At 50.4% G+C, this 17,523-nt stretch overlaps 8 protein-coding genes across 8 annotated transcripts; all 8 read left to right on the forward strand.

Moving 5' to 3' along the window:
- Positions 1–469: 469 nt before the first annotated feature.
- Positions 470–1,444, forward strand: Tb11.01.1890 (hypothetical protein, conserved; the record flags this gene model as incomplete). Its single annotated transcript, XM_823984.1, has 1 exon — positions 470–1,444. The coding sequence occupies one exon, from the start codon at positions 470–472 to the stop codon at positions 1,442–1,444; it is 975 nt and encodes a 324-aa protein (XP_829077.1).
- A 228-nt stretch (positions 1,445–1,672) lies between these two features.
- Positions 1,673–2,482, forward strand: Tb11.01.1900 (hypothetical protein, conserved; the record flags this gene model as incomplete). The annotated part of the gene is made up of 1 exon (XM_823985.1): positions 1,673–2,482. The coding sequence occupies one exon, from the start codon at positions 1,673–1,675 to the stop codon at positions 2,480–2,482; it is 810 nt and encodes a 269-aa protein (XP_829078.1).
- Positions 2,483–3,372: 890 nt separating this feature from the next.
- Positions 3,373–7,008, forward strand: Tb11.01.1910 (hypothetical protein, conserved; the record flags this gene model as incomplete). Its single annotated transcript, XM_823986.1, has 1 exon — positions 3,373–7,008. One exon carries the CDS (start codon positions 3,373–3,375, stop codon positions 7,006–7,008), a length of 3,636 nt encoding a protein of 1,211 aa, XP_829079.1.
- Positions 7,009–7,472: 464 nt separating this feature from the next.
- Tb11.01.1920 (60S ribosomal protein L22, putative) lies at positions 7,473–7,865 on the forward strand (the record flags this gene model as incomplete). The annotated part of the gene is made up of 1 exon (XM_823987.1): positions 7,473–7,865. The coding sequence occupies one exon, from the start codon at positions 7,473–7,475 to the stop codon at positions 7,863–7,865; it is 393 nt and encodes a 130-aa protein (XP_829080.1).
- A 602-nt stretch (positions 7,866–8,467) lies between these two features.
- Tb11.01.1930 (hypothetical protein, conserved) lies at positions 8,468–9,109 on the forward strand (the record flags this gene model as incomplete). Its single annotated transcript, XM_823988.1, has 1 exon — positions 8,468–9,109. The coding sequence occupies one exon, from the start codon at positions 8,468–8,470 to the stop codon at positions 9,107–9,109; it is 642 nt and encodes a 213-aa protein (XP_829081.1).
- Positions 9,110–9,503: 394 nt separating this feature from the next.
- Tb11.01.1940 (hypothetical protein, conserved) lies at positions 9,504–11,297 on the forward strand (the record flags this gene model as incomplete). The annotated part of the gene is made up of 1 exon (XM_823989.1): positions 9,504–11,297. One exon carries the CDS (start codon positions 9,504–9,506, stop codon positions 11,295–11,297), a length of 1,794 nt encoding a protein of 597 aa, XP_829082.1.
- A 475-nt stretch (positions 11,298–11,772) lies between these two features.
- Positions 11,773–15,351, forward strand: Tb11.01.1950 (telomerase reverse transcriptase, putative; the record flags this gene model as incomplete). The annotated part of the gene is made up of 1 exon (XM_823990.1): positions 11,773–15,351. The coding sequence occupies one exon, from the start codon at positions 11,773–11,775 to the stop codon at positions 15,349–15,351; it is 3,579 nt and encodes a 1,192-aa protein (XP_829083.1).
- Positions 15,352–15,714: 363 nt separating this feature from the next.
- Tb11.01.1960 (hypothetical protein, conserved) lies at positions 15,715–17,187 on the forward strand (the record flags this gene model as incomplete). Its single annotated transcript, XM_823991.1, has 1 exon — positions 15,715–17,187. The coding sequence occupies one exon, from the start codon at positions 15,715–15,717 to the stop codon at positions 17,185–17,187; it is 1,473 nt and encodes a 490-aa protein (XP_829084.1).
- Positions 17,188–17,523: the final 336 nt, after the last annotated feature.

Raw genomic sequence — 17,523 nt, forward strand, 5'->3', positions numbered from 1 at the left:
GCAGGTGTATTTTCCACTTGGTCCGCACCGAGAAGAGTGTTTTGAGCACATACCAGAGAAATGTTTGTGAAGGATATGTATATCTGTTCGTCCATTCGCTTTTACTTATTTTGTACATTTTTCTTATTTCGTGCTTATTTATTTAAAAACTCCGTCGTACCCAGCGTTTCAAGTTCTCCATTGGTCGATGTCGGCTACGAGTAACGCTTAGAGGGCTATTTGATGCTGTTCTCCTCTCTCCGCAGTCTTTGCTGTTTGCAGGACTGGACTTGATTACCTTTTGAAGGACGTGCTGCGGAGGCCTTGAATCCGCCGCGGGTAAACCGTTGCTGTGGAATATTGTGCGTAGGAGTCGTGAAGGTAAACGATGTACATCGCGGTGTTTTTATCCTTGTGTATTATTTATTTTCTTAGATTGAGGTTACAAGCAATCTCTCACAGGTGGAGAGCATAGTTTCACAGTACTACAATGACAGACATGGAACTTGTGGAAGCTTTAAATGCAACGGAGGTGCCTATTGCACGGGCAGTTTTTCTTATGATTTCTGCAGTTCAAGACGCAGACGCCGGTGACAACAAAACTTGGTCGTGTTGTCATCCCGACCGGAGTCCAGCTGCGTCGCCGGGCTCAACGACCGGATGGAGGTCGCTTCGTGAAAGTCCATCGGGACCTGCAGTTATTGAGGTGTGTTACAATGATGGCGCTGACAGTTTTTTGACAGTTAAATGGGTTCCTATGGACAAAACTCATTTGGTGATGATTACCCAGCGGAGTGATAGGGAACGGTCACACCAACCCCTAAACACGTCATTTTGCATTGAAGATGAACCCCTTGCCTCACTTGTTTTAGGGCAGCAAACGGGATCGGGGGCTTCAGCGGCAGCAATGTGGACTGCTGAGAGTCTCGGGTCAGCTCTTCACCGACTGCGTTGTTTGCTTCAGTCTGCAATCGGCAATACCGGTCGTGGTTCCGAGCAGAATGAGAAGTTTTCTGCAGCGCAAGACAGTGACTGTGGACGGGAATTGCCGAGCCCGCGGGAGACGCAACCTCGTCCTCTTGAATTCCACTGCGGTGGACCCGCCCCTCCTCCTTCCCCTCCCGTGCCTTCCCAAGGCAGTTTGCTATTTGCGGGAGTGGTCCCGCGTCCTCCCGGCGCCCGTTACGGCGAAGCGGATCTCATCCCCGGTGGTGGAGGTTTTGGTATGGGTGGCGGCATGATGCTCGGCCGTGAAGCCTTCCAAGGCTCGCATATAGTCCCTGCTCGCTACAATCCAATGTTTCCGGGCGATGTCCCGCCTAGGGTGCGGCCTCCTGGTCGGTACGGTTCAACGTTTCCTGGGGAACCCGATCCTGACAACTTTTTGCCCCCAGGTGGCCCGGCTTTTAGTTCCAGTTTTGGACCCGGACGAATGAACGGTTTTGGCGGACATTTTTACCGTTGACGGTCCTGGTGAGTAGTTTTCCTTCAGTGTTGTTTTTATTGGCTTAGGTGTCTGGGCCTAGCAAACCACCACATGATTTCATTCCTTTTCTGTGTGCTCCATTCTTTGCTTCGCTGAATGTGTGGGATAGACTGATCCGTTTTCACCTCCTCACTGTTGGTTGTTGTACACCTCTCCACTACGTTTCCCCTCATTTCTTCAACATCATCGATTCTTCTAGACCTAGAGATGGTGTCGTACGCCTCTGCATTGACAAAGGATGGCCGCAAACGCGCTCCGCGACCACTTTTTGGCGTTAACATTGTGAAGCCATTTCCGTGGGTGCGTGTCGTGCTGGGCCTTGGCGCAGTGGCCTTCCTTACCCGACGGGAGTACAATGCAAGGTATCAAGTATCACCCCGTGATCAGTTCCTGCGCAAGGTTGTTGTCGTGCCATACGGCGTTCTTGGTATGCAGATGACTCTACAAGGTGGCCTTGTACGGGCTGGCAGTGAGCCGGACGAAAGCACGTTTATTGTGGACCCGGCCAACTTGCGCCACATCTTCACGACGGCGGTGGGCGCAACCGGCGCCTCTGGGGCGATCTACAACATGTTAGGTCTTCGTGGTCCGTTTCCCGATGAGGTGGTGCAGGCCATTTCCCGTGTGTGTGACACCAAATTTTACAAATACGGCGAGAGGGCTAACGTCATTCACGTGGTTGACCCCGATTTCCGTGAGGGTGCCTGGTCAGAGCGCGAGGCAGCAGTTGAGCTTTCACGTGCATACCGAAATGTGTTTCACGAGTTCGTAAGAGGTGATGGAGATGTGTTGCGTGTGCCGCCGCTATCGAGTGGTGTGCTTTCTGGCTCACTTTACAACCAGCTTCCCATCATAACACAGTCTGCGGTAGCTATGGCCTTTGAGCAGTTACATACGTTTGATCGTGAATATCTGTTGCGCCGCGACAAGCAGGTTGAGTTGTGCGTGTTTATGAACAGAGAGTGGGATATGTACCAGAATGTCTTCAAGAACTGCACGCAGCCCTCCAAATTGTAGGGCAGGCCCAATAGGTTAGACTGTCTAGACGTCGCTGCCTGTGTTGGGCGGGTGCTGCGTTTCTGCTGATGGTCAGTTTGTGAGAGGGGAAACCATATGTTGGGTTTATTAGCAAAGCGGTGTATGCGGACTTTGCAGGACGTTAGTACTATCATTTACAACATTACTCTAGCTGTAGTTTTTAACTTTCTCTCACACGTTGTTAGTCTATTACCGTTATTATTATTTTTTTTGTGGTGGTGTTAGTTTATATTTGTTCTTAACGAGTGCTGTTTAACTGTTTTTTTTTTTAAAACCAACGAAGTGGTGTGTTTGTTGCGCACATTTGTGTGTATATATATATATATGTTTGTTCACTGTTAGCTCTGCGGGGCAGCCAAACGGAGGGTGCGGTATAGTTACTTGCCTTTCTTTGTTCCTTGTATGGGTTGACGTTGACCCGGAGCTATTACAAGTTGGTTGTGTGTCTTCTTCAGTGCAACAAAGGTATGCGTGTGTAATTATTATCTTTTTTTGGTGCGTTTATTAAAGGCATTCCTTCACTTTCTCATACACACTTCTTGCACTTTGTTGCGGTAGCCACTGCTGTCTTGTTTAGTCTGGTCCCTTGGGTGTTGACCAGAGAGAGTTGCAGTGCGCTCTTAGACACAGAGGGGGAGTTTTATCACGATATCACCACTCTTGTCTTCACACGGTTCCATCCAGTACTGTGATAGCGGACTGGAGGCACGTGACAAATCCACACTCTTGTGCGTGTGTGCTTATCCGTGGTGTATATAGGCATACACTAATCTGGTGAAGCTTCTATTAGCCACTGGGAGCAAAGTTAAGGTTTTAGTCAGAAGGGGACATCATCTACTAGTAGTGTGGGTCATAGAACGCGGGTAGGTATGGAGCGAAGGAGGTTGTTGCACGATGGTCGGTGGTTTACTCCGCCAGTCCTATACGGTAGTGCGCGGCGTGGTTTGAAGACGCTTGATGTTCGCGAGTATCGGCCGCTTGCGATGCCGATAGAGTTCCGATTTTACCAACGGTACGCAAATCATCCGAATCGGCAGTCTGGCATACAATTTCTCACCCACTACAATACCCATCAGAGGTTTCGTGTTAACAAAGACTACATTGACTACATGCACTGGGGAAAAGAGCAGGGGCAAGCTAGACTTCCACATCGTCACCAGCGTGTAGCATTCGACTTTAACGACCAGTTGCACCCGACGCGCATTGGGACTCCAGAGGATGGTGGTAATGCCAACCACTGCTATCCCGAGGATGGGGAAGACGGCTCATACGCATGGTTTGCTTCACAGGACCCAACGTTTGGACACCACCCCGACTTGAGTTCATCATTTGACCCTAACTATCGGGTTTTCTCGCACCCAGAGCATTGGAACAAAATGTTCACGAAGCGACGGCCAGGTGAAGGTGATATTGATCTCAGTGTGCTTCCGTCACGCAGTTTATTGGGGCCGCTAATGGCACATTCTGATACTAAAGGAATTCCATACTTTAAGGTAGACAACCGGGGACACAGTAACGGGAGAGTACCGGGTGTTAACGCTCCATTTTTTGGTGAATTTGATCAGAAGATGATGCAAGCCATGTCACGTCCACTCAACGCAAACCGCACTATCACTGGCAACGATGGGCGTTTCTCAAAGACCATTATGATAAACGAACCCCAATGTAATCAAGCGTTGAGTGCTAAGACGGCTAGTGAGTTGAGCAAGGAGATTGACAAGGCAACGAATGCTGTGTACTCGAAGCTTAGTGTTCTTGAAGCTGCTCAGTCAGGTCTTACTGATTACTTCTGTGGGGGTCTCAACTTTGAGATTGTTGGGTTTGAGCTGCACATGGCGGCGATGTTGCGTGAGCGCGCAGCAGCCATTCTTGAGAGAAGTGGTGCTGGAGGACTGCCGAGCGCTTCATCGGCAACGCTGTCATCGTCTTCGACAACCAGAAGATGTGCTATGCTTTTGGAGAAAGCGGACGAACGTGAAGTAAACAAGTTGCTGCGGGACGCCTCAAGGTACGAGGATCGTGTAGATGATGCCCTCCGCCAGCACGCGTCACTCATATGGCGTGTATACACTGCGCCCCGCCCCCTTATGACGTTGACTAACGGCAAGTGCCGCGGCACTGGGTGTGGTCTATCTCTCTTCGCGAAGTATTGCGCCCTTAAGGATTCTTCAGAGTTTATATTTGATGGCCCTAACGTGGGCATTACACCGTACGGCGGTATGACGCGCCTGCTCGCGCGACCCGAAACGTCTCTCAAGTATCCGGGGTTGGCGGAGTTTGTTGTTTTGACCGGCGCTTCTCTTTTCGCTGGTGACGCACTGAGGCTGGGGTGGACTGACCTCTTCACAACTATTCCTGATATGACTTACCACATCAAAGAATGGTTCGACACAACCGAGCATATGCACAACGATGCCGTTGCGTGGCAGCTTGGGCACTTGTTGGAGACGTGCTTCAAGATGAAAGAATCACATTCTTCCGCAATGGAGCGCGCGGCAATAACCCCTACAAGGGCGCGTTGGGTAGAGGATGCCTTTGCTGATCAACCATCAGTCAATGACATCATGAGGACCCTAACAGAAATTGAACAACTGCCATTTCAGTCGACCCACAACACAAGTGACGAGTCTCATATCACACCCTACACACTAGGGAGCGTAGCAGCTGGTGTGCAGCGATTGGGCGAACATCGCCTGCGGTACACACTTTCCCCGTGGGACATTACGCCTCCAGAAGATAGTGTGGTGTTGAAGCACACGTCGGAGATGTTCAGGGCGTACGTGTTGGAGCGACGCGGGGCGACGGATGTCGTAACTCACCGTGATGCGGAGAGGGCTGCTGCTTGGAGTCAGCAGAGGCAAAGGGAGTATGATGCTTACTGCAGTCTGAAGGAGGCGCCGCATCCGCGGCATGTGTATGCGCGTCTTGAAGGGTGTGAGGGGAAGATCGTATCGTTTGAGTTTGTTTTCGAGATAAGTTGTAGAAGGAGTGGGCCACAAGGTACTGACGAAGTCCTCCAAGCTACCACAATTAGCCGACTGAAGAGTCGGATATTGGATGCGCTTGGTATGCCCCGGGATCGGAACATCGATTTGGGTTGGTACCTTCCGACATTGGACACATGCCCTATTCATAGCGACGAGGAGTTGATGCAAGTCCTGCATACGGATCCGGGCATCGAGGATCCGAAAGAAAAACTGAGGTACCCACCCATCTATTTTATTGTGAAGCGCTGTACCCTGTACTTCTCTGAGTGGGCCTATGCTGTGAAACACCAGTTGTTGCTGCAGTCTCCTTTTGCGCTCCGGGCGGCGTTTGGGTTGCTGCAGGAAGTGCGCGGGGATGGCGCGGCAGAGAATGTTATGCCGCTCGCAGAAACGCTAGGAACGGAGTTCAAGTATTTTACGCGGCTCATGCGTCGACCCGACTTTTACCGTGTAGGAGTTCATACGGACAAATCTGTGGAGAAATGGGAAGAAATCAAGGAGGAGCGGCGGCATAATATCCACCACACTCACAGACCAACGCGTCCGCTTCCTGACTTCGAGGAGGTTTTCGAACGTGATGTTGAAATTGATGGGCATCGGTTTGTACTGCGGCCGCGCTGGAACCCTCGTACGCTACAGGATGTGGACGACTCCGACATCTTGCGGTTGCGGGCACCACTAACGTACGATATGGATTCCACGGCCGCTCTCCACGTTCCCACTCACTGCGGTAAAGCCTCCCGACTCGCTGGAATGCTGCAAGACGCAGGAGGCGTCCAAGTTTTGGATGGTCTTGGCGAGGTAGACGACAAGGGGGAACCTAAAGTACCGCCGCTGCAGAGCAATGCATCTGTGCCGACAAATGTTAGCTTTTATGAGATGGCGCGGCACCCATGGGAAGACAGGGCGTCGTCGTGGCGTCGTGACGGCTTCACTGAGGGATCACTTGAGTATTTTGAGTCCCAATACCGTTCTGCAGAGCGAGCTGTTTACGATGAAGAGGGTCGAGGCGTGCGGAATTACTGGCCTTCGCGTGATGCCGTTGAGGGTATTGCGCAAGAGGAAGAGAATGACGCACAGCTACTGCAAGAGCGCCTTTTCAACACACTTGAAACTGCAGGTACAAGCGTGGAACCATGGGCCCGTAATCTTCGGCTCAATGCAACCACAGGAAAGTTCGGATACAAAACTGAGATTGCGACACAGGAAGAGAAGATATACGACGATGAGTATTACCGCTGGTTCATTCAACCCGGACGCCACCCGAACCCCAGTGGCCTCACCCTCAACGGCAGGAAGGGACAGTTCGAAGAAGGTCACTCTCGCGATGAAGAACTTGAGCGCATGTGGCGCAAGGTTGTTGCCGATGGAAACAACGACTTTGCTGCAACGACTTCCGGAATGCCCGTGTATGACGGGGACGCCAAAAACGCGGAAGATAGCTATGCTGCGGGTGATGATGTCGACGTGGTGACGACTGACGCCAATGTGCCGGTGGATGGGGACGATAGCAGCTGAAGAGTACAAAATGGGGGATAGTGAAGGCGGAATTATCGAAATGAGCGCACGGTAGCAAAAAAAAAGTGTGGAGGTGCGTAGGAAGATGAATGAAGGTGTCGTTAAGAGAATAGGATGGAGGGATGTGAGGCAGGCGCTTTGTGTTTGTGGATCACTGCTATAGGCACCGAGACGGAGGGGGCCGCGCGTCATGCACCAATGTGTGAGGGTGAGGAAGAGTGTGTTTACTCACGCTGCGATATTCCTCCCTTCTCTGTGCGCGCTAACCTCTTCTTTAATAGCATTTCCCTGTCCACCTTTCTCTGCATTCGCGTCCAGTCTCATTTTGGTTTGGCTGTGTTACCCTTAAAGTAACCCAGCACCGTCTCTGCTGTTCCTGTCTATGTTTTTTTCCTCTTTTTTGTAAACCTTAACACATTTTTCTTTTTGCTGAATGGGTTGACGTAGGGGAGAGAAAAGAGAATATGGTTGCTGTCCGCGCAAAGGTCGGCTCTCGCGGCTTCACTCGCCAGAGGCAGCTTGCGAAGGGAAAGAAGGTGTTCAAGATTGACTGCAGCATCCCCGCCAGCGACGGTATCTTCAGTGATGATATTCTGAGCAACTTCCAGCAGTACTTTCAGGATAATGTGAAGCTAAACGGCCGCAAGGGAAAGCTCACCTCGAAGGTACGCGTCAACATGCGTGAAAACACGCTATCCATCACGACGACTATGGCTTACCGCAAGAAGTACTTCAAATACCTGACGAAGAAGTTCCTCAAGAAAAAGGACCTCCGTGATTGGATTCGTATTCTCGCAAAGGGGAAGGACACATACCAGTTGAAGTACTTCAACATCCAGGATCAGGAAGAAGCGTAAGCAGCGGAAGGATACGGGCATGTGACTCACACATTTTCATGCTCTTTTCTCGTTACTCCACAGTATGCACATATGTTTCATTTTTGATTTGTTTTACTTTTTTCTCGCCTTCTTCTTATACCATTTACTTTTGTTCCCTCAGGTAAGCAGTGGGTAGTAGAGGCAAATTCTGTATCTGCTCCCTTTTCCTGTGGGTGGCTCGGTCGCATTTCATTTCTGCTATGTGATATCATGGAGGTAACTGTTTACAAACCCTTTTTTCTTTATTTTTTCACCTATTCTGATTGTATATACATAAAAGTATGTATTGCTAGTGCGAGGTATAGTGGTAGTGCAGAAACACAGCAAAAGTGAGGAGAGAAACAGAAGCTGTTTCCCCCATTTTTCATTCTTTCATTAGCGAGGGTAGCGGTGTTACCACGCCTTTTTTTTGTCCCGCATTCAGCAAAGTACCCTCATCTTCACTTTGTTTTAAGTTACGCTCGAGCTTTGAACACTCGGCAATTGGTGTGGCGATCGCAGCAAAAGAAGTAGTAGTGGCTGCGACCGTCTCTCGTTAACTCGTATTAATCACGCAGTTGTCACCAATTGTGTGATCAAACATGTTGCGGCGTACTGTATGTGTCCAACACTACAGGGCGAAGTTGGAGCTTGACCGTATCCGCAGTATGCTGCGGGGCCGCGCACGTCTTGAAAGAAAGGTTGGACTAAAGCGACTATTTTTTCTCATGCGCACACAAACGCGGTACCGTGTGGAACAGCAGGCGCACTGGGAGCGTGCAATCGTCCGGAAAAACGTCGACAGCGCCGCCCGCGAGCATGGAACGGGATGGCAGCACCTCCGCAATGAATTAGGGCGGCAAAATGTTATGCTTCTTCCTCGCTCTCAACAGTTGTTGGCACAATATGAACCATTGGCTTTTCGCGCCGTTGTGGAACTTTGTGCTTCGCGTATTCCGCCACCGCCGCCGCCCGTTGTTGCCTCCGTTCCGGAGGAATCCTACACATTATGGCCACCGGCGAGCCATGACAATAGTGAATGTGCCTCTACAGACGGCAGCGACGCCCCTCATGGGCAGCAGCAATCGCTCTCGCACCCGGCCGCCCGTGTGGAACTTCGGTGTGGTGTCGAGCGGGTTCTTCGGCGCGGACCGTCGGGTTTGGGTAATAACGTGAACGAGCTAATCGATGCATGGAAGGAGTTCGACGTTTCTCCCCTGAGGAAGGGGGAGGTGAACAAGTAGTTGGTATAGTGGGTGAGGGAGACGGCATTAGGTGGTGACTGCGTCTAGCTTTCTTTTTTTATTTTACTTTCCTCGTATCACACGTTTCGTAACGGTATTCCCACAGACTGTGGAGGTTAGAAGCGGTGCATTGAATATAACCCGCTACTAACAGACATTTTTCACTACCGTGTTTGCATTACTTGTTCACAAGGACTTGTCGTTGTGTCGTGCGCAGGCGTTTCGTATTGTTGTCATTGTTTTTGTCCGATATTTTCACCTGTGAGAGTGCCAGCGCAGTGCATTTTCTTTCCCCTCTTTTTTTTTGCCAAAAACTGCACCAACAAACCAAAAATAAAAAATCGTGATTAAAAAAAAAAATTGTCACCACCTACAAATTAGATGCAGGACAGTGATGCACCTACTCGGTGATATTGTAGCGTCGAATTCGCTAAGCAGCAACGCGAGCAAAGACAATGAACCGTGCCTCATCACCTTGTGTATATATTGCCCCACTCTTTCAGGTGGGAAGGAGGAGCGGGCCATTGATAACGTCATCTTTTTTTACCCCGCACGAACTCATCCCGACCAGCAGATGAACCAAGTAGGTTTCTGCATCGGCATGACGTGCTTAATGGAGCGCTTCATCCCCTTGTCTTCACGGGCGAAATCACCAGTGGAGGAAATACGCCTCAGCCATTCCATCATTACTCTTTGCAACCCGTTTGCAGATCTTTGGATTGCTGTTGAAACTACTCCTGCTTATAACGCTTCTGTGGTGCTGCCGCTCGTACATCTAGGGTTTGATGCCTTCGTTCTGCGATATGGCATGGGGAGTGTTTCTGCGCTAGTGAACAATCCCCGGGAAGTGGCCTCGGGTGAGGATTGCGGTGTGGCGCGTGCCGCGTTACGAACCCACTTTGAGAAGTTTGCTACGCTACTGCAAACGTCTGTGCTAGTTGTTGATCCTGATGCTAATCACCACACTGTCCCGAAATCTGGTGACCTGCAACCGCCGTCACAAGCAGAGTCAAGACGTTCTTCCCTTTCTTCGTCAATAATTTCAATCGATGCGATGGGTAGCTCTAGAAGCACCTTGCATAATGTACAGCGTTGGAAGCGTCACCTGATGACGTTAGCAGCAACGGGGGGTCTGCTGACTTTTCCCGCTGTAATGCGTGCAACTCCGTCAGATGTCCAATTCATGTGTCACAGCATAGTGTTACGCCATCTTTCGTTCTTATCTTCGAGTATAAAGAGGAGGCACACCTCTTGTTGGGGAAAAGAATGCCACGGTATTCCAAATCACACCGACTCTGAGCCAGCTGTAGAAGGTGCGGAGGAGCGCTTGCTGTGGACTAGCTGCCGTTATGCTGTGTTCATTGGCAAAACGTTGAAAGTAGTTGTATCAAACGCCCCTCAGGACATGATCTCTCAGCTCATATGTCTTTTTCTTATGGATCCCGAACTGCCAAGCTTCACCATATTTGTGGGAGAGGTCCCATTTTATTGTTGTGTGTATCGCGCTGAGAGCCTGTTGACTGTTGTAGTTTGTGACGAAGGCCTTTACGACACAATGTACACACCCCTCCTGAGTGCGTGTAAAAAGCTTACGGATTGCGTGGCAGATTGCCTAAGCAGCGGCGTGTGCGCCCCCAGCCGTGCGCCTGGGTCCAACGATGGTGGAGATGCACACCGAGTTAAGGGACATCAAAACACCCTCTCCCCCGCTGCCGGTCACAGCTCGTCTAACGCAACACCGTGCTTTGTTGATCCTTTATCTGGGGCTGGGAAGTTGCCCAATACAAAGTCAACCTTTCAGTTCACTGTGTGGTGTGACGGGGTGTTGGTCGGCTCATCACTGCAGGATTACTTTCGGAGTGTACAGTTCTCCCTGTCAGCCCCCATGCGAAAATTCATCAAATGTGTTCGCGCTGAACGTAGAGGCTCTCATGATTTTGGGGAGCACCGGGCAATCGAGTGCGCTGGTGCCCGTACCTCCGCTGACACTAATGGAGTAACTTCCGACACGAGTATAACATTGCGCGGAGCAAATGAGCTGTGGGTGTTGCTCCCGAGCTACACATGGTTGTGCGTGACAAGGGCCAGGAATCATGTGGGTGGTGTAGTGTTCTACAATGCCCCTCCTTTATCAAGTTGCTTCAAGGCTGTGGAGACAATATACGAAAATGTCTCGGTTACACTGTAGGATCACGAAACAGCATTTTCTGGTTGTTAGTTGCGACCTTTTTTTCTTATTTGGCTCTCCATTTCTTTTGCTTTCGTTGCTGAGCGCACCGCCACACATTTGAAACTCCCCTCCACTGATATCAGCGCGTATTTTTACTTACTTTCATGTGCCCTGACGAAGAAGCAACAATAAAATGGAAAGTGTAAAGCAGGGGGAGGGTGAAGCCAGATGTGCGAAGGAAAAGTAATGCTGTTTCTGTCTGCATAACTGTTTTAAACTTTTCAGAATGTTTTTAACTTTTGTATGTGCTAGTGTTAAGGTACCTTTTTCGTGATCTACTTCAGTCGTCGTTTTGTCTCCTACTGCATAATATCCCGCAAATGGCATAATGGGACAAGGGAAGGGGGCCACTGAAAGTCGAAAAAGGGGGCGAAAAAACGCTCAGGACTGCACGTAGTGCCAATATTTCCACTAACGTTGGACAGCCGACTACATGGCACAAATGTTCCCCTCTGTGCCGGGGTATGACGGTCCGTTTAGTTTAAAGGACTTCTTGCATAACTATATCGGTTTGCAGCTGCGTTGGAGCACACCTCAGGAAAATTCCACCACTTTACCTCCCTCAAACTCGAACGTTGTCGTTGTGCCCCCGACGGGAAACTTTCATGTTGTAGTGTATGTTTCACGGTCCGCGCCTCCACCCCAGCGGTCCGTACGTTCTGTCGCGGTACTGTCTTCGTGTAGTAATAAAATGGATGGAGACCATCCGCAGCCATCGGTGCCAACACATTTTCATGGGAGGCCGCTAACTTCCTCAGTACTGAAGCACCCCTTTTGGGACGCTCTCTTCTCGCAGATTGGGCCAACAGCTGTCAGTTTCATCGTACTCTGGGCCCCTATAGTTGTGCAATTTGAGGCGTCTGGTGGTGGCCTACAGGTGTTGGGCCCCCCTCTGAAGCGTAGCGCCTCCTGCGCGGTGAAGCGTCAGCCAGGTGCTGGCTGGTGGGAGGGAAAATTAAAGGTGTCACGGACTGAAACACTAACGCAGAATGACCCTCACTGCTTCTGTATCGAGGGGACATCATCCCCTGTGGCATTGTATCGTTTAAATGTTCCTCGCCTGCATCTTGTTGAACAGTCACCCTTGAGGAGTACCGCGGATGCTCGCCATGCCGTTACTCTCATCCTGGAACAGTTGTGGATAGAGCATCACAAATCGAGCTGCTCTCCCTCGTCCGATAGGGACATTTCTCAGCGTCTCTGCGGCGTCGCCACAGGTTCCGCCACGAATTGCTGCGGCGATAGTTGTGTTGTCTTGGCGCAGGCTAGAAATCAAGTTAATGCCGTTTTCCCGTACACTTTGTTGCCTGTTCACGACGACGCTGTGTCTGGTAATGGAACCGTCAAGGAGTATCTCATCCATGTGCTGCACTGTGCGCTGGGGAGCGTGTGCCGTATGAACATACGCGGGGCTGCGATAAAACATACCGAATTCTTGGAAAAACGTGGCAAATCTGTTACCAGCATTTCTCAGAAGGCGCAGACCGCCGGGCAGGAGAATAAGATGCGCGCGATTCCTGTTGGTGAGCTGACTGTGCCGGAGCCCGTTGTGGCTTCGTATCTGGAAACTCTCTTTAACATGATGTGGTGGCGTGTCCCTCCACGTTTTGTTGGCGGTGCGGTAACTGCCGATCGGGTTAAATTTTGGGGTGAAGAAGGAACTGTGCTGACAAGGTTGCGCGAGGTTACTGTGGATTGGTTGTGCTGCGGAAGACATGAGGTATTTCTTTTGAGTCATTTCTTGGATGGGGTGCCCGTTTCGAGGATTCCTTGGCTACGTGGTTTCTACACGAAGGAGCCTGCACGAAAGCGGCGGTCCATGATTCAGCAGCGAGTGTTCCTGCAGCTTGTGCTCTTCCTCTATCAATGCGTGGTACCATTTTTGATCCGTCGTTCGTTCCATGTTGCTTGTACCTCTAAAAGCCCGTATATATTTTTTTTCATACCAAGGGCTGTTTGGGTACGCCTCACTCGTCGTGAAATGCGACGTGTGTGCATTCGTCGCGTAAAAAGAATGCGCTCCGATACTTTATCAGACCCACAAATGAGGGGGCACGCGGGGTTACCGCCAATGGCGCTGGAGCGTGTGACTTCCGAAGGACTGATGCAACTGATAGGACCCTCGTCACAGCCGGTAGGTGATGACAGTGGCGGCGTAAGCGATGTTTGCAAACTCCGTGACAGTTCCTCACCACTTTTATATTCGGATGTCCGTTTTTTAGTTGATGGTAGTAAACTGCGGCCCATCGCCCGTCCTCGGTTTGGCTGGCAGCGCTCGCTTTTGAAAGCTGCCGACGGGGTTGGGTCGTCAACGCTTGCTTCAGCCCTTGCAAAGGCGGGGAAGTATTTGGCAACGGATGGTAAAGCCATGTGGCCGTCCCCTAACTCTGCTGTTTTACGGGATGCTTTGCGGTGCCTTGATGCGGGGGTGGAGGAGCGACGTATTACAACAGGGGCAAGGCAACGCGCCATTGGATCTCACAATGATGAATATATTGAAGTGCGGTCATTTATTCAATGCGCAAGGCAGTTTTGTACCATACCCACGTTGGTACAGGGTGAAACATCAGCGGCGCTGTTGGCGGATGCTACTGCCGTAACAATGGTGCGTGGCGACGCCGCGCGGTGTTACGACCATTTACCGCAGGAGGCAGTAGTGAATATCATGCGGGGTCTCGTCACGCACGAGACTTATTACTCACTTAAGCTGACCGTTGTTACGCTGACTACGGTCAAAAATGTTAGCAAAAAGACTAGAAGTAGTCATGCAGAAAGTCAATTATCGTCGATGAAGGAGACGAATGGTTCGACTGTCAAGCACCGGAAGCTACAGTTGAGCAAACGTGTCAAACTTGTACCCGGGAGGTACGTACAAGAAGGCGTTCTCTATGGTATTGCTCGAGGATGCATTGCTTATGAGGAACAGTCGGTAGGCTCCGATTCCTTGGTAAGCGGCGAGGAGATAAGAAGTGTGCTGCAGAAACATCTGCAGTCGCACCTCGTGATGCTGAACGGCAAGATGTACATACAGCGTATGGGTATAAATCAAGGATCTGCTGTGGCGATGTTGCTTTGTGATCAACTTCTCGAGCGAGTTGATGCGGCCCTTTCCAGTATTCTCTCTGAACACGAGGAACCAGCGCTGTTGCTGCGTCGCGTGGATGATGTACTGGTGGTAACACTCTCTCGTGCTGCAGCGTCACGGTGCGAAGACGCTTTACGCAGTGGTTGGTCCGAAATTGGTTTCTTCTGCCAGGAGGAGAAATTGAGAAGAGTGACTTGTGGCCAACCCGTACGCTGGTGTGGGCTCCTTTGGGATCCGGTAACCTTGGAGTTTGCAGTGGACTGGGCGCGGCTGGCCAAGATGATGCCATATCTCGCCGTGCGTCCCAGGACAGGGTGTGAGCCACTACTTTCCTCACTACGTTTTATCAGGATACTTCGACTTCGAACGCCGATGACGGCACTCTGCCGACAAATAAACAGTAAGTCCCGTGTGGTGCAGACGTTATACGAGATCGGTCTGCTCTGGTCCCGCTTCTTCTTGGACAAACTGAAGGCCAACGCTGCCTTTTTTAGGCCGCATGTGCGCACTATATTACAACCTCTTGCCCTTGCGACTGCTACGCTGCGTCGCCTGGTGCGGAAACATTCCTTTGACCTGCAGCGGCTGGGTTCTTTTTGCGACGTTACTGATGTTGAAGTACGACTTTGTATTTCCGCCGCGCTCTACCATACACTCCATCAGCGGCTGGCGTTCATGATCGGCAGGATGTCGAGCGTGGGGAAGAAAAAGTTCCTGATATTAATGACGGCGGTTTTAAAACGAAAAATGGGAGAACTGGGATCTAGGATCAACAGGAATAATCAAATGGAATCTTCTCTTCCCTCTGCAGCTGATTTGTTGCTGGTGGAGGGCGGTGATGGCGTAGTTTCAAGGGGTCTTGCGGCAGTGCGTTTCAGACCTGTCGAAACTGTGCGGTTTCAGGGATGTGCGACGCGCTCTGCATGAAATGCAAGCTTTTCTCCTTCACGCGCACGCACAAGCGTCTTTTTTTATTTTATTTTGTTACCAACCTACATCCTTTTGATGTTTGCAGTTAATTTTGTTGCGACCACTTGCTGCTTCCTCGAGGCACCGGTACGATTTTGGTTTTCCCTTATTTTATTGTGCGGAAAAAAAATGTCTTTCCCTTACTTATATTCGATTTCGCTCGTGCGTGTCTCTCTCTCCGTTAGCAATTAGTACATTCCTATAAGTAGGTGGGAGGAAAACGAACTTTGAGTGAAAGGAAACCCACTAGCTACAGGAAGGGTAGAAAGTGTTGAAATATACAATAAAAAAAAGAGGTAACAGCTGGCGGAGACGCTAATAATGAAGTCCAAGGATGTGGAGGATGCTGGATGCGTTGGGCAGTGGATTGACAACCGAAAACGGGCAAGTGACGATGCTGACTCTTTCGTGAAATCAGCCATGACAATAAGTCAGTCGGCGTCATCCATTGGTGCCTCCGCGCAGACCCTACGCAATTTGGACAGAGGCCGAAAAAGGAGTGAATCCTCCAAGAAATCGGCTGGCAAGAAGACCAGTAGCGCACCGTCTTTACTTCCTCAGATAAAGGTGAAATCTGCGAAGCAGGGCAAGGCGACGGGCAGACCACCGATTTCTGCCTCAAACCCCTCAGGAGGGGCGCGGAAGGGATCATTGAAGGGGAAGGCAACTGGTTCGATTTCTCTGACGTCTCAGAGCACAGGTGGTGGCAGCGTGGGGAAAAGGGGCAAGTCCCCCAAATCAAGAGGTGGGGCGAAAGGAGGGAAAAAGCGACCTTCATCGATTGGGAGGCCCTCAAGCAGGGGATCGAAGGGGTCATCTCGGCGGGGGTCTCGTTTAAGTCGAGGCAGTGGACGCACGAGCACGAAGGGAAAAGGGGGGCGGAATTCGAGAGGAAAGAAAGGCAAAAAGTCTAAGCGTAGCAAATCTTTTGCGGGTGCCGATAAGATCACATATGCTATTTCTTCGTTAACTTTAGCGGAAGAAGACCAGCGAAGCAATATTTGGGCAATGGAAGAGACTGAGCGTGATGCTCTCCTCCCTGATTATCACCTACTCGTTATAAACATGCTCCGGGCCCAAGTTGTTGAAGTAAATGCGCGCCAGCAGTCCTTAAACGATGCCTTCATGTCTAGACAGGGCAATGGTCTCAACTTTTTATTGGGAGATGACCCTGCCGCAGCACTGGAGCTTTTGCGGACGCAGATACGGTTAGAAATGCAGGGGGAAGTGGAAAAGCTCGCTTCGGCAAATGCGGTACTAAGTGGCCTTCTTGAGGAAAAGAAAGCTGAGTTAGAGGAAAAAACCAACGAGGCGCAGTCACTCCAGGACAAGGTCAATCGTAGGCTTGCCCGTTTTGAAGTGGATTGTGAAGCACTTCGCACTGAGGTCCAATCTGCATTGAAGACTGAACGTTTAGATATCGATAGAATGAAGCGTGAGCTCATTCGTCGCCTAGACATGGCAACCGCTGCGCTGCGTACGCCCAAGTATGATACAGCGCTGCGCTCCATGCAGGCACTGGTGCAGAGTGTGCAGGATGAGATACAGGAGCATCATGATAACATGAGTAAGCTGATTGTATCAATTGAGGCTCAGGACACTTTTGTTCGCAACAAAAGCGATACAATGCACAGCAACTTTCCCGTCCGCTACAGAGAAGAGCTGAGGAAATTGGACAACGACAAGCTACTGAACCTGCTGGACATCTTGTCTTTCCACGATTCTGTAGTAGAAACTGTTGGTAAGACGTTGTATGTAATAAGTAGCACAGGTTACGCTACAAATGTTTTCTAGTGAGGTGGCACCCGTGTTTTTGTTTTTCATTTTATTTTCAATTTTCACTCCCTTACATTCTTTCATCCCGTCACGCTCTGCCGCACACACTCTCCTTCGTGTTATTGACTTAAGTTATCTTAGCGTATTTCGTTATACGCTGTCCTAGAGGTTTGCTTTGTAACTCCAATGTATCTTTATGCGTCATAAATTAAGGCGGGCGACGGAGAAGGTGAGGGAACACAGAGAAAGAAAGAGAGTGCGGCTCCGTCCAGTTTCCCTGGTTGGTTGATGTAGTGTTAGAGCGAAGATAGGCGTATCCTTAAGTAGCCGCATGTTTTTCTATGTCCTCTTTGT

Source organism: Trypanosoma brucei (assembly GCF_000002445.2).
Source record: "Trypanosoma brucei brucei TREU927 chromosome 11 chr11_scaffold01 genomic scaffold, whole genome shotgun sequence".
NCBI classification, from domain to species: Eukaryota; Euglenozoa; class Kinetoplastea; order Trypanosomatida; family Trypanosomatidae; genus Trypanosoma; species Trypanosoma brucei.